We start from the raw sequence: 13,164 nt of genomic DNA, 5'->3' as shown, positions 1-13,164 counted from the left end.
ATATTGCACTTTGTTGTACGTCATTAAAAGTTAAAAACGAAGGGTACAGATGTACAGTAAACGCCAAATAATATATGTATATAAGTATATAATAACAATTGATTCATCAGTATATATTTTACTTTATGTTATTGCAGTATTAATTGGCTGATTAATGGCGTTCTAAAATTGAATCCCAAGCTTCAAGGACATCCAATGGTAAATGAAATCACATTGACTGCCATTACGCGTATAGACTTCTCGCATAACAGCCTGTCCGTTATTCCCATGGAAATTTTTAAATTAGTTAGCTTGAAGTAAGTATCATCAATGTATTTACCCTAAATATTAACTACTGATATTAAATTTACATTGCGCCTATCCCACAGATATTTAAATATCGCTCAGAATAAAATTTCCAGCTTACCTTCGGCTGAGCAATCAACTAATAGCGCTAAATACTCCTACAATTGTCCTGTACTTGAGGAGCTCTTCATACAGGATAATCGATTAGTTACATTACCTACCGAAATATTCCACTTGCCGTCACTTACTATTTTAGATATTTCAAATAACAAGCTACAAGAAATGCCATTTGATATGTGGAAAGCGCCAAAGTTGCGTGAATTGAATATAGCTTTTAATTTGCTCAGGGACTTGCCTGTGCCTCCTATGCAGGTAAGAATATGTAGATGTTTTGTTACTATTATTATTATACTATAGCAACATGTTATACGGAGCAAGGCCTAAATTATTCGAGATAAACATTTGGTATACATATAAGCACCGTCAAGATGGCGGACGTGATTTCTGGATTTCTGCTAATATATCCTCTCTGTTCGTGCAAACGATAACTTTAATATGGAAATATCTTGATGATATTTGGTTTTATAAGGGCTGTTGTAACACCTTAATTAAACGGAATAAATTAATTTCCGCTAAATTTTCCGTCCGTGCCGCTGTCCACGCAAATGATAATTTCAATAAATATGAAACTAAACATCAACAACATATATTTGGTACAGGTGTTAATTGACACTCCTGTAGTTGCGTAACGCCTAAGCTTAAAATATAAAACTCAAATATCAATGATTATGTCAAAAAATATTTGTCCAGAACTCATGTTCTTTTTTCGCTTCGTACCCTGGAAAATTTATAAAATGCCATAACTAAGCACTAACTTGAGATATAAATTTGTAATTTGGCACAGGGAATCACATTACTGTGCAAGCGGCACATTTTCAAAAAATGGGCGGCACCTCGTCCTCTAAAAGGGTTAATGTACATATCTCCTAAACCATTTAGGTACAACAACCAAATTCGCTGAAGACAAATCCCTTAAGCACCCCTACCGACAATGTAAAGGTGGATGAAATCAGGTGATCATCCCGCCCACTCCCCATATAACTGTTCTGTTAAAAACTACTAAAAGCGCGATAAATCACTAAATAAATACGCCATATACATTAAATTTTACACTCAGAAGGATACAAGAGAACTTTATAGGAACCGGTATCAAAATTGGTAGATGAGCGTGGCACTACCCAGCTTTTAGTGAAAACCCGTATCTTAGGACCTACTTGACCGATAGAGACCAAATTTAGTGTGTAATCTCATATTGACATTCTTATATTCCAGTGCGCAAATGACTACTACGCCTACTACCCATATAACACAATTTCAAACTCCATCTGATTCATTCATTTTCCAGAATGCGAATCAAGCACCAATGAACGGGATCGGGATATTTTGCACGAATAGTACCTTTGAGTTGCGCTATCTTATCACTAAAACTTGTCCAAATTGGACTAAAATATTCAAGCCCCCAGATAACGAATTTGTAGATCCCATATGCCTAATAGAGAGATTTTCGAATTACCGGTTGATTTTATATCGCTTATATCGGCTAATAAGTAAGATACCTTAGCAAAATTGACTGAACGTATAATATTGGATATACTATAGTTTAATTTCGAAAATATGTGAAATTGGTCCACAAATTACTCAAACTACCATACAAGTATACTAATATATAATATATGTATATGGTATATATAATATGTATGTATATGGTATATTGAATTTCGTTGTTTTAACAAACCTTATGAAAGGCATTGATGTTTGACGATGAATATATCGTAAACACTTAACTTAATCGAAAAACTATACGGACCATTTTTGTAGAGCCGAAAATTTTCTACTACTTTGCAATTTAAAATGATTTTTTGTTTTGAGTTATAAAATTTGTCTTAAAATAGTCAAACTTCAATCGAAATATGATTTCAAGTAGTTATCTGATAATAAGAGAAAAGTAGAAAACCGTTAGGTGGAGGACCTTCCCGTTACATATTAAGAACTAATAGCTTGGAGAGCTTTTCTTAGAGAGTGAGGTTAATCAATTTTTCAGAGTACGAAGCGAAAAAAATCAAATTTTTCGTCCTTCCGGCTGACTTTATATCGAAAAATATGAATATAAGGTATCTTAATACGAGGGCTGCTATATATATTTCTGGCCTAATAATGAAAATACGAATATTTATCAACGAAAATGTTTTTTTTTTTCTCGGTCGATTGCTGTTTTGTTTCGGGCTCATACGCATAGATCTATGATTCGTCACCTGTGACGATCTTATAAACGTCTTTTGAAGTATAGTATTTTTTCAGCATTTCTTTACACCAATCCACATGAGCGATTGTCAAATTGTGCGGGATCCAACGAGAACAAACCTTTTTTACGGCCAGGTGTCCATGCAATATCGAATGTATGCTGGTGGGAGAAATGCATAGGCATGCCTCTATCTGAAGGTATGTTACATGACGGTCTTGCATTATCAGTTCACGTACGGTATCGATGTTTTCTGGCACAACGGCTGTTTTTGGACGACCTTCACGGAATTCGTCTTTGAGCGAGCGTCGGCTACGATTGAATTCGTTGTAACAGTTTTTCACAGTGCTATAGGATGGTGCTTCATAGCCATACAAAGATTTTAGTTCATCGATGCACTCTTGTCGTGATAATCCACGTCGAAAGTTGTGAAAAATGATCGCACGAAAATGTTCACGAGTTAATTCCATTTTTTGGCCGAGATGAATTTTTTAATTCCATGTAAATAAAACAATTCACGATTAAATGACAAAACGTTCTGAGTGATGTTATGCTAAAAAATGTCAAACTTTCCAATGGAAATGTCAGATTGCACCTGGCAATACTTAGTGTTGCCTAGGCCAGCCAGCTATATAGCAGCCCTCGTACAATGAAGAAGCTATGTTTTATTGAGCATGCTATTATTTGGGACACAAAGTATATAATACCGGTTTAAACCTTTCCCTTGCCCTCGTATACCCACTAGAATTTTCTTAACCTCTTTATTTCATATTTTTAAGTCCTTTGTAACATTTTTGTAATAACGTTACCAGATACCGGGAAATGTTTTATATGGCTTTATTTGCTACAAATTGCGAAAGTATACAGTGTCCGGCTGCAGCCGAACGTAGTCTATACATAATTGTTATTTATTTAAGTTTATTTTTCGCAGGCTCTAAAATCTCATCTCAGCTTAGAAAAGTTGCAAACAGAATCATGTCTTAATGCTGATCCTACATATGCCTACAATTCTAATAAACACCGACAATTAGATGTTCATCAACTTATACATCGTAACATTTGGGCTAATTCGTTAGAAATAACTGATAATGAAATGAAGTGGAATAAATCCAAGCAGGAGGAGGGATTATCAAAGTTAAATAGCTTAAATATAGCCAACAATCTTTTTACCAGTATACCAGTAGCATTACCCTGTTTAGCGGCCAATTTAACTCGACTTAATATGTCATATAACAGCTTGAGGTAAAGACATGCGTTTTATAAGGACATATTTGCCGATATTATTTTATTATTTTTCATAGATCAATGAGTCATGTTACAAGCTATCCTTCAACACTTAAACAATTGGATTTAAGTCATAATGAAATTTCTTGTTGGCCAAGTTTACCGCGAATCACTACTGATTCCGATCCGCATTTGTTATGTTATAGTTTTATAGATCAACCCATTACCGGATCTATTGATGATTCGAATGCATATGTTAAACCAGTACTTAGTGGTAAAACAACTACATTTCGTAGTACAGTACTTAAAAGTGTTTGTCAACATCGCCGCCATTTAAAACTTGAGTCGTTGCGCACATTAATATTAGCTGACAACCTTCTGACACGTATACAGCTATCCACAGATGATGTCACTACCCTTTTCAATGAATCTGACGATGCAGATTGGAGTGTTGTAGGCGTAACTAAATCTAAATTGATTTTTCCAAATTTATCAATGCTGGATATAAGCAATAATTGCCTCAAGGTAAGTTTTGTTTTAATTAATTACTTTAAATGTCTTACATATTTTCAACAGGAAATTCCTACTTCACTGCACGAGTTAAATGGTCTTAGTGTTCTGAACTTAAGTGGCAATGTGAATATTACCGATCTTCCACCGCATCTCGGCCTCCTTTCGCGTTTGTGGAATTTAAACACACGTGGCTGTCTGCTTCAAGAGCCTTTAAAATCGATGATAGAAAGTAAAAAGTATAAAACAATGGATATTATTGGTTATTTGAAGTCAATTTATGAAAACTCGGTAACTTACGCTCGTATGAAGCTAATGGTAGTAGGCGTACAAGGTATTGGAAAGACAACACTCTTAGATCTGCTGAGACAGGGTGGTGGATCACAGAAAACACGTGCGTCAGAAAATCATTGGACTAAACGTATGGGTCATAGGCGTAATACATCTAAATTAAGTAATAAAGGCAATATTTCGACGGTTGGCGTTGATATTGGGACTTGGATATGTGAAAAGCGCAAGAAAGCACCAGGTTCACATGGACCAGTAATATTTCGAACTTGGGATTTCGGTGGACAAAAAGAGTGGGTATATTTATTAAAATATTGGAATATAATTATAAAATATTTTGATGAATTCAAAGGTATTATGCAACACATCAATACTTTTTGTCAAAACGTAGTTTGTATTTGGTACTTTGGAAGATAACAGATGGACACAAAGGACTTTCAGAAATTCTTCAATGGTTAGGAAACATACAGGTAAGTAGAAAATTTATCTTTCATTTTTGATTACTGATTCTGATAACACCCTGGGACTTTATTGCTAATACTATATACTGACAAATATATTAATAATGTCATTGACAAATCCTCATCACTCAAAGTGAAAACTATCAAAATTTACTGCCATCCTTTTATCTTACTACCTTACACATAATATAGGTGGTGACTCACTACATTTCATTACAACATTTTGCTTTATAACCGTGATATTTTTATTAAAATCAACCTAACACAAATCAGGAAGTCTCTTCCATTATCTCGCTCGCGATCCTTACGTATAACGTTGAAACTTGCACAACTTAGAAGATTTGAACGGCTAATTAGCTAGTTTCTTGGGTCGCAGCTATACGCGTTCCCGGCTTATAAATGCAACGATCTTACTCTGGAGTCCCTCTCAGTTAAAGTGTAAAAGTCGTGTTTGTCGCGAGTGACTAGGGGTGATTCTGAGAGTGAGAGTGTGGCGTGTAGGTGGTGGTTGTTGCAAACATAGAACCCGCAGTGGCGGACTGTGAGAGGAACCAGAAGTTGCTCAGTTTCATTCACGGCGATTAGAACCGATTGTTTCTGCTGTAATATCCACAATGCTTTACAGTTGCTTTAAGAATTATTATTTTGGCGATTTATTACAATGTATTCATTTACAAATACTTACATAACTTATATTTCAAGTTACCATATTTATTATTGTACTTATGTTTTTTTTTCACTTCTACCGTGTTCAAATTATAGTTTTGTTCGTTTTTACAGGCTCGCGCACCAAATTCAGCCGTAATTATTGTTGGTACACATTTCGACGAAGTCAGTGAAACTTTTTCTGCCCGACAAGCAGAGGAATTACAGCAAATTATACGTGAGAAATTTATTGCCATACCAGACGCAGAAAAAATCGGACTGCCTCGTGTAATTGACTCAATAGAAATTAGCTGCCGGTGAGTAAAGAAATTGCTAAAACTAAACTATAACCTTAAAAATCCTAAAGAAGATTGAAAAGAAATAAGTAAAATATTGTATAATATTAGTAAAATATATTACTAAAGAACGAACTTCTCCCACCATTATCAAAGACTTTTGAACCCCGATCACGTACTAATATTATATATGATAAAAATTCTATTGGGTTAGAAAAGTATTGACCGCTTGCGACTATTTTGGAATTATAGTTGTCATGTATGAGAATTAAAAATTATGCTCAATTTTATTTGCATAATTATGTGAGCTGGATGTGTTTGTAGTTAATTTTTACACTGTAGAATGCAACGGCAAAACAAGATATTCTCATTGAGTTGTATTGGCTGAGTTTAAATGGTTTACAAGCTATGTACCTTAAACATACTCTTCCCGAATTTGACTCTTTGTTCCAAATAAATGGTTTGTACCTTAAATGGTGACTAAGTTATAACTATTTTTGCTTTTTCGTGGCGTTTTTGGTTGTGGGCAATGGTGTACTTGTAATAGATACAAAAATTTTCAAAATATGAACTAAAAAATTTTTAGTGGAACTAGCTTTTTATTGTTTCACGCAATACAATGTTTGAAATTTCTATAGCTGATGAATTAAAATTCCAACTTCTGAAAATATATATGACAGAAGCATTAAATTTCACATCCTGGAAAATGTAGAAGTTACTTATAGAAGAAGCCCGTGTCAGAAGTGAACAATTTGTGCATTGGCGAAATCTTGTATCTCAGGAACTATTCGATAGATTTCAAATTTGTTCCTTAACATTAACCGGACATTTTTATGTTGCATTGTAAAATAGACGCGAAATTAGACTACAACCACGCTTACTTTCCATATGATCTTTTCACTTTATGGTATATAAATTGAAAGGTAATGTCGTTATCGAAATAAAACTTTAAACAAATGGTGCCTTTAAGGTATGCCTTCTCACGTCTAAAAAGAGTGGAAATCGAACGATAACTTTTCAAGCCCCCAGATATCGAAAATGTGGACTCCAGTGCACATCGCTTACCTTTTGGCGAAAATATCGGTCAATATGTGGGATATATTATTGAAACTACATCCGAACTTCGGCCTTCCTTACTGCTTTTAAATATTTTTATACTCTCGCAACATGCTGCTACAGAGTATAATAGTTTTGTTCACCTAACGGTTGTTTGGATCACCTAAAACTAATCGAGTTAGATATAGGGTTATATTATATATATATAAATGATCAGGATGAAGAGACGAGTTGAAATCCGGGTGACTGTCTGTCCGTGCAAGCTCTAACTTGAGTAAAAATTGAAAATGAAACTTGGTAGACATGTTTCTTGGTACCGTGAGACGGTTGGTATTGCAGATGGGCGTAATCGGACCACTGCCACGCCCACAAAACGCGTTCAAAAATAGACAGTGGGCGTGGCACAGCCCACTTTTAGGTGAAAACCCATATCTTGAGATCTGCTTAACCGGTTTCAACCAAATTCGGTGCATAACGTTCTTTTCATAGTGCGAAAATGGGCGAAATCGGACTACAACCACGCCTACTTCCCATATAACACCATTTTAAATTCCATCTGATTCTTTCACTTTCCACTATGCAAATCAGGCAACAATGACTGTATCGGGATAAAACTTTGCGTGAATAATGCGATTAAAGTATGCCACCTTGTGGCCAAAAATTGTCTAAATCGAACCAAAACTGTTTAAGCCTCTAAGTACTAAATATGTGGACCCCAGTGCCTATAGTTGACCTTCTACCGAAAATATCAGTCAATCCACAAAGAAATCTCAAACGAGTATACTATTTGACTTTGCGAGAGTATAAAATGTTCGGTTACATCTGAACTTAGCCCTTCCTTACTTGTTATATATAACTTCTTTCACCTTATAAATAGAACAATGCATAACGTACGTCTATTGGCGAACATCATTTACGATACTGCCTTTATGTTGCGTTCACCTGGGTCCAAAGAGCCGCTATTGTTGCAAAAGGTACCTGCCACATACATTGCCCTAGAAGACATAGTAAATGTTATTGCTGGTAATTTACGCTCGGCTGGCGTTGATCCTGTGCTTGATGCTGAAGAATATCGTAAACTTGTCACGGAAGAAATGCGCTTACATAATTATAAAAGCTTCCGTGATTCGGCCGAACTTAATCAAGCAACAATGTTTTTGCATGATAATGGAGTTATTTTACATTACGATGATGCAACACTACGTGATTACTACTTTCTCGATCCACAATGGTTATGTGATATGCTAGCCCATGTGGTGACAGTACGAGAAATTAATCCTTTTGCTCGGACGGGCATTATGAATATGGACGATTTGGGATTGTTGTTCCGTAGCGATAAAAGCCAGAGTAAGAAAAACCGAAGGTATGCAAAATTTTGTAAACTAAAAAAAAAAACCTTTTTTTTTTCAATTAAATTTTTATTTAATTTGTAGTTATATTGTAAGTCTGTTGAATAAATTTGAAGTTGCATTAACGTGGGATTCACGCACATTGTTGATACCATCACTGTTACCTCATCAGGAAGATTCTACAGCTAATGAGGGTACCACCGTTAAAGTAAAACAACAAAATTATATAAAAGCAATCAATACTTAAACTAATTATGAATATATTTAGGTTTTCCAACGATCGCGTACTCGTAACTTAAATAAAGGATGTTCAAATAAAATAAATATGAATAGTCTAACATTCAAGTCTCACTCACCGAATAATCTCTTTGGTTACGATGTGGGATTACGACGCATTCTTTTAATGACATATTTTCCTTCAGGATTTTGGTCTCGCATTTTAACCAGATTGCTGGCCGACGAGCAGATTACGGAGGCAATAAAATCGATGTATTTGCCCGAAAATGATGTAAGTCTATCAACATTTTTTTAAATATTTATACGTATTTTATTTGTATATTCTTCAGACGAGTATAAATGAGGTATTTTTTACTATTATTTTATAGATAAGGAAACTAATTAGTACACTAATATGCATTTACTTTTTTAATCTAGAAAAGCTTGGAATTTGACTTACGCACCTCAGTGGAGCTAGATGCTAAATGGACTTTATGGCAAACTGGCGTTTCTTTGAACTTAGGAACAATTTTACTTTTTAAAATATGGGAAGTACCATTTCCTGCCACCGCTACAACTCAATTATTTCGAAATCATACACATCGCTTTAAACTCAAATTAGATGGTGTTTGGGGCGATGTTAATTTATCGTCTTCAAGTATATTGGAATTATATTTTCCACTATTTAATATTGACGTATACAAGCATACATTATCTGACGATCCAGTACTAGTTACACAAATTGAACCAAATATGTCAGTGGTTGCAAAATTATTGGCGCTTGTTGTAGATCATATAGATTTATTGCTTGAAGATTGGTTTCCAGCGCTAGGTACACGATTTGTTCATACTTCAGAGGGACGATTTCTAATTACTCGCCTCGCTTTATGTCCAAAATGTTTACAAAAACTAGTGAGTGACAACAGTGGACAAGCCAATCATGCTGTGAATTGTAGTGGCAGTTGTGGTGTTTCTGTAGAGAGTGGTAGTGCCACTAAAAATAAGTTACGTAATCAACGTACTCTGAAATTGAATGAAATTTCTGATGAAAGTAGAATGAATTTGTTCTCAGCATATGTTAATACTACAGAGCGGTGTGAACGAGCATCAGAAGTGAGTTTTTTCCTAATCGATATGTTCTTATTTTGATGTTTTTATTCCCTGAACAGAGTATATTAATTTTGTCGCGAAGTTTGTAACAGAAGATGAAAACGTCGGAGACCCTATAAAGTAGGGGTGACCAAAAAATTTATCTTTGGAACCACACGGTAACAACACCAATAAAAATTAGAACAACATAATTCTCAGAATGACAAAAAATACGTGAACTCAATAATATATAATATGTATTTCTATTATTATTAGTTCAATGCTTGCTATCCCATTAGTTTTGAGCGAGCTACCACATGCCAGACGGAGACTGTTCATGTCAACTTGCTTGTTCCTAAATATGCTTTGTTTGTTGTTAAAGATCTTCTTTGGAGCCACTTTATGTTGTTGGGATTCATACGGAGCCAAGTGAGCTATGGCGTGAGCACCCCTGCTATAAAGTGCACAACGTGACGAGCTGAGTCGGTTTAGCCATGTCCGTCTGTCCGCCATATTTATTTGATATCTTCACGAAATTTGGCACAGAATATTGTCCAAAGCAACGTTACAATCTCTGAACAAGTTGTTCAGATCTGAGCACTATAGCATATACATAACTACCATTCAAACTGCCCGATCAAAATCAAACTAAAGATCTTCATACAATTTTTTTTTCTTTATTTTGTAATCTTAATTTGGTCAGAAGGAAGTAGCAAAACGTTTTAAATTGGATGCAAACCGTTGGCCAGTTACATTTTAAGATTTAGTTATACATAAATACATATATGTAGATGCTATAAGAAATGCACCAGTGAAGGGTATTATAGCTTTGGTATAGCCGAAGTTAACGTTTTATCTTGTTTTAATTATTGAAGTTTCCAGTGATTTAATACATATACTATATAACTTGAAAATTTTAAGGATTCTCTTTATCATTCGGATGCCGATTCAGGCGTGGGACCTGATTCTACCTGTTCCTCTCGGAATACATCTATTGACGGACATCCTGTTTATAATCAACAGGAAGGAACAAGTGTCTGTTATTGTTGGATGGTGGAGGAATGTATTCTTTCCGTATATAATGAGACTAAGATCGTTTGCCCCGTTCACTTGGAGATGCAAATAAATTGGTTGGCTCCCGATGTAGTATTTGCTGATATACCTGAACGATACAGCATAAATTCGGCTGATATTATTAAAGGTACTCTTCTAGGTCGCGGAGCATTTGGTTTTGTATTTAAAGCAACTTGCAAATTAAAAGCTGCACGTAACTTTAAAGCTGTAGCTATGAAAATGTTGCAACCTGTCCCACCTGGACCCAGAGCAAAAGAGGTTATTGCTTTTTAATAATATATTGTATTTCCAACAAATAGTTTTTAAAAATGAATAATTATTCGGTTTTCAGAGCGCTTTAATGGCATACAAAATTGCTTTGGGAAAATGGGATCGTGATCCCCTTCAACATGCTTGTAAGGCTTACTGTACAGCACGACAAGAATTAGCTGTTCTTCTTACATTAAAACATCAAAATATTGTTCCTTTGGTGGGTATTTGCATAAGGCCTCTGGCTTTGGTGTTAGAGCTTGCGCCAATGGGTGGCCTTGATTTGATTTTACGACAGTACCGACGAAGAGGTGCACATATTGGACCGTACACGTTCCAGATATTGGTTTTGCAAGCTGCACGTGCCATCGAATATTTGCACAGACGACGCATAATTTATCGAGATTTAAAGTCAGAAAATGTGCTTGTTTGGGATTTCCCAGATCCGCATAGGTAAGCTGATAGAGAAACGTAATAAAAATAAACTCTTGTTTTATATACATTGGTATACAGGGGAGCGGTAAAAGTTAGTTCTGTAATTCAATTTCTACATATTGACAATATACAATACATATATATGTATATATAACCATGTTCATCTGTCTATTGGCCCATGTCAAGAATAACAAAAATTTTCAAATTTTGCCAATTTTGCCAATTGCACTAAACACGAGATACAGACAGAGTTTGAAGAAAATAAAGAAACGGATAACTACATATATTTGGCGACCACAAGGAATAGTAGAATAGACATAATTTGCTCGAGAGGATAGATTACCATTTGCTAAGGAAACGAATGAAAGTGCAAATGAATAAATTAATGTATGTACATATATTATCTTTTAAGGGGAACACTTAGTGGGACCGCCTAAAACACGTAAATTTTTGGGAATAAAAAAAAAATACTGTATCGAATATTTTGAAATTTTCAGGGTATATTGTGTATATACATACATGTTTCAAGAACACACAGTGATGTTAATATATCTAAATATTTTTTGAGTTATACTAGATCTCCGACGGCTCTAGAAGAACAGCAAGAAAAGCAGTCGTTAAACTATAGGAGTATCAGAAACACCAAAAATTGGCAAAATGGCGGCGTTTAAAAAAAAAATTTATTTTACCCCAAATTTTTTTGGTCGTTTTTGGCCAGATCAAAAAACCGATACATCGTTGTATGTAGAACTATATACCGAGCAGGCAGAAAAAATGTATGATGATTGGATACTTTTACTTCGAGTTATCACTGCAGCAAATTCGAAAAATGCTGTTTTTAAAGGTATATAGTGTATACTACAGACTATCGAAATATGCAATAATTTTTTCTTCTTCAAAATTTACCACTAGGTGTGCCCCTTAAATTCAATTCTAATGTCTCTAATACTCACATTTTATAATATTCATCAATGTTGTTGTTGTTGTTGTAGCGGCAGAATTCTTTATAATATGAATGTACATATGTACATAGCAATGTACTGCTAGTTCATTTTGTGTTGACACCAACTCTGTCAATATCCATAGGCCGATATAATTCATATACCAGTTTCTATTAAAAGATATTATGGCAAACTATCGTAATGAAATTTTGTAGGTTTTTTTGTACCTTAAAAAGGGAAGAAGGAAACTTCTGAGACCATCTGGGCGTGGCCCCGTTTCCAAAATGGTATAATGTACATACTATGTTCCAAACCGCTAAAGCTATATCAACTAAACTTGTTGTGAAGAAGAAAATTGAGCGCCCCTTCAAACTCTGTGGAAATGGGTAAAATCAGATAATAACCGCGCTCACTTTCCATATTTAGGTGAAATCCTATATCTCAGAAACTACTTGACAGATTTCAATCAAATTTGGTGTGTAAGGTTAGCCAAACATTCCTATTAGACATTGTGAAAATGGGCGAAATAGAATGACAATCTGATCCTGATCTGATTCCTTCACTTTACAGTATACAAACATCAATGAACTTATCAGAATAAAACTTTGCACAAATAGTGCTCTAAGTATTTCATCTTACGTCTATATATTGTCGAAATCGAACAATAACTTATGCCAAAAATAGGTAAAATCGGGTCCATACCTAACATAAATATTTTCGAATTTCTGGTTCACTTTATCTCGCATC

General features: G+C 34.9%; 1 protein-coding gene across 1 annotated transcript in view; it reads left to right on the top strand.

Annotated features, from left to right (window-relative positions):
- The window catches only part of Lrrk (Leucine-rich repeat kinase), a 32,212-nt gene that overhangs the window by 16,632 nt on the left and 2,416 nt on the right, over positions 1-13,164 (top strand). Inside the window, exons 8-20 of the mRNA XM_014232666.3 lie at positions 138-296; positions 369-657; positions 3,516-3,826; positions 3,886-4,333; positions 4,385-4,899; positions 4,959-5,076; positions 5,848-6,029; positions 7,942-8,427; positions 8,498-8,621; positions 8,682-8,921; positions 9,068-9,742; positions 10,640-11,050; positions 11,124-11,494. Coding sequence (XP_014088141.3) covers positions 138-296; positions 369-657; positions 3,516-3,826; positions 3,886-4,333; positions 4,385-4,899; positions 4,959-5,076; positions 5,848-6,029; positions 7,942-8,427; positions 8,498-8,621; positions 8,682-8,921; positions 9,068-9,742; positions 10,640-11,050; positions 11,124-11,494 — 4,329 coding nt within the window. The remainder of the gene's footprint in view (positions 1-137; positions 297-368; positions 658-3,515; positions 3,827-3,885; positions 4,334-4,384; positions 4,900-4,958; positions 5,077-5,847; positions 6,030-7,941; positions 8,428-8,497; positions 8,622-8,681; positions 8,922-9,067; positions 9,743-10,639; positions 11,051-11,123; positions 11,495-13,164) is intronic.

The sequence above is a fragment of the Bactrocera oleae genome, chromosome 2 (genome assembly GCF_042242935.1).
Source record: "Bactrocera oleae isolate idBacOlea1 chromosome 2, idBacOlea1, whole genome shotgun sequence".
NCBI lineage: Eukaryota > Metazoa > Arthropoda > Insecta > Diptera > Tephritidae > Bactrocera > Bactrocera oleae.
This window is presented reverse-complemented; position numbering and strand designations above follow the sequence as displayed.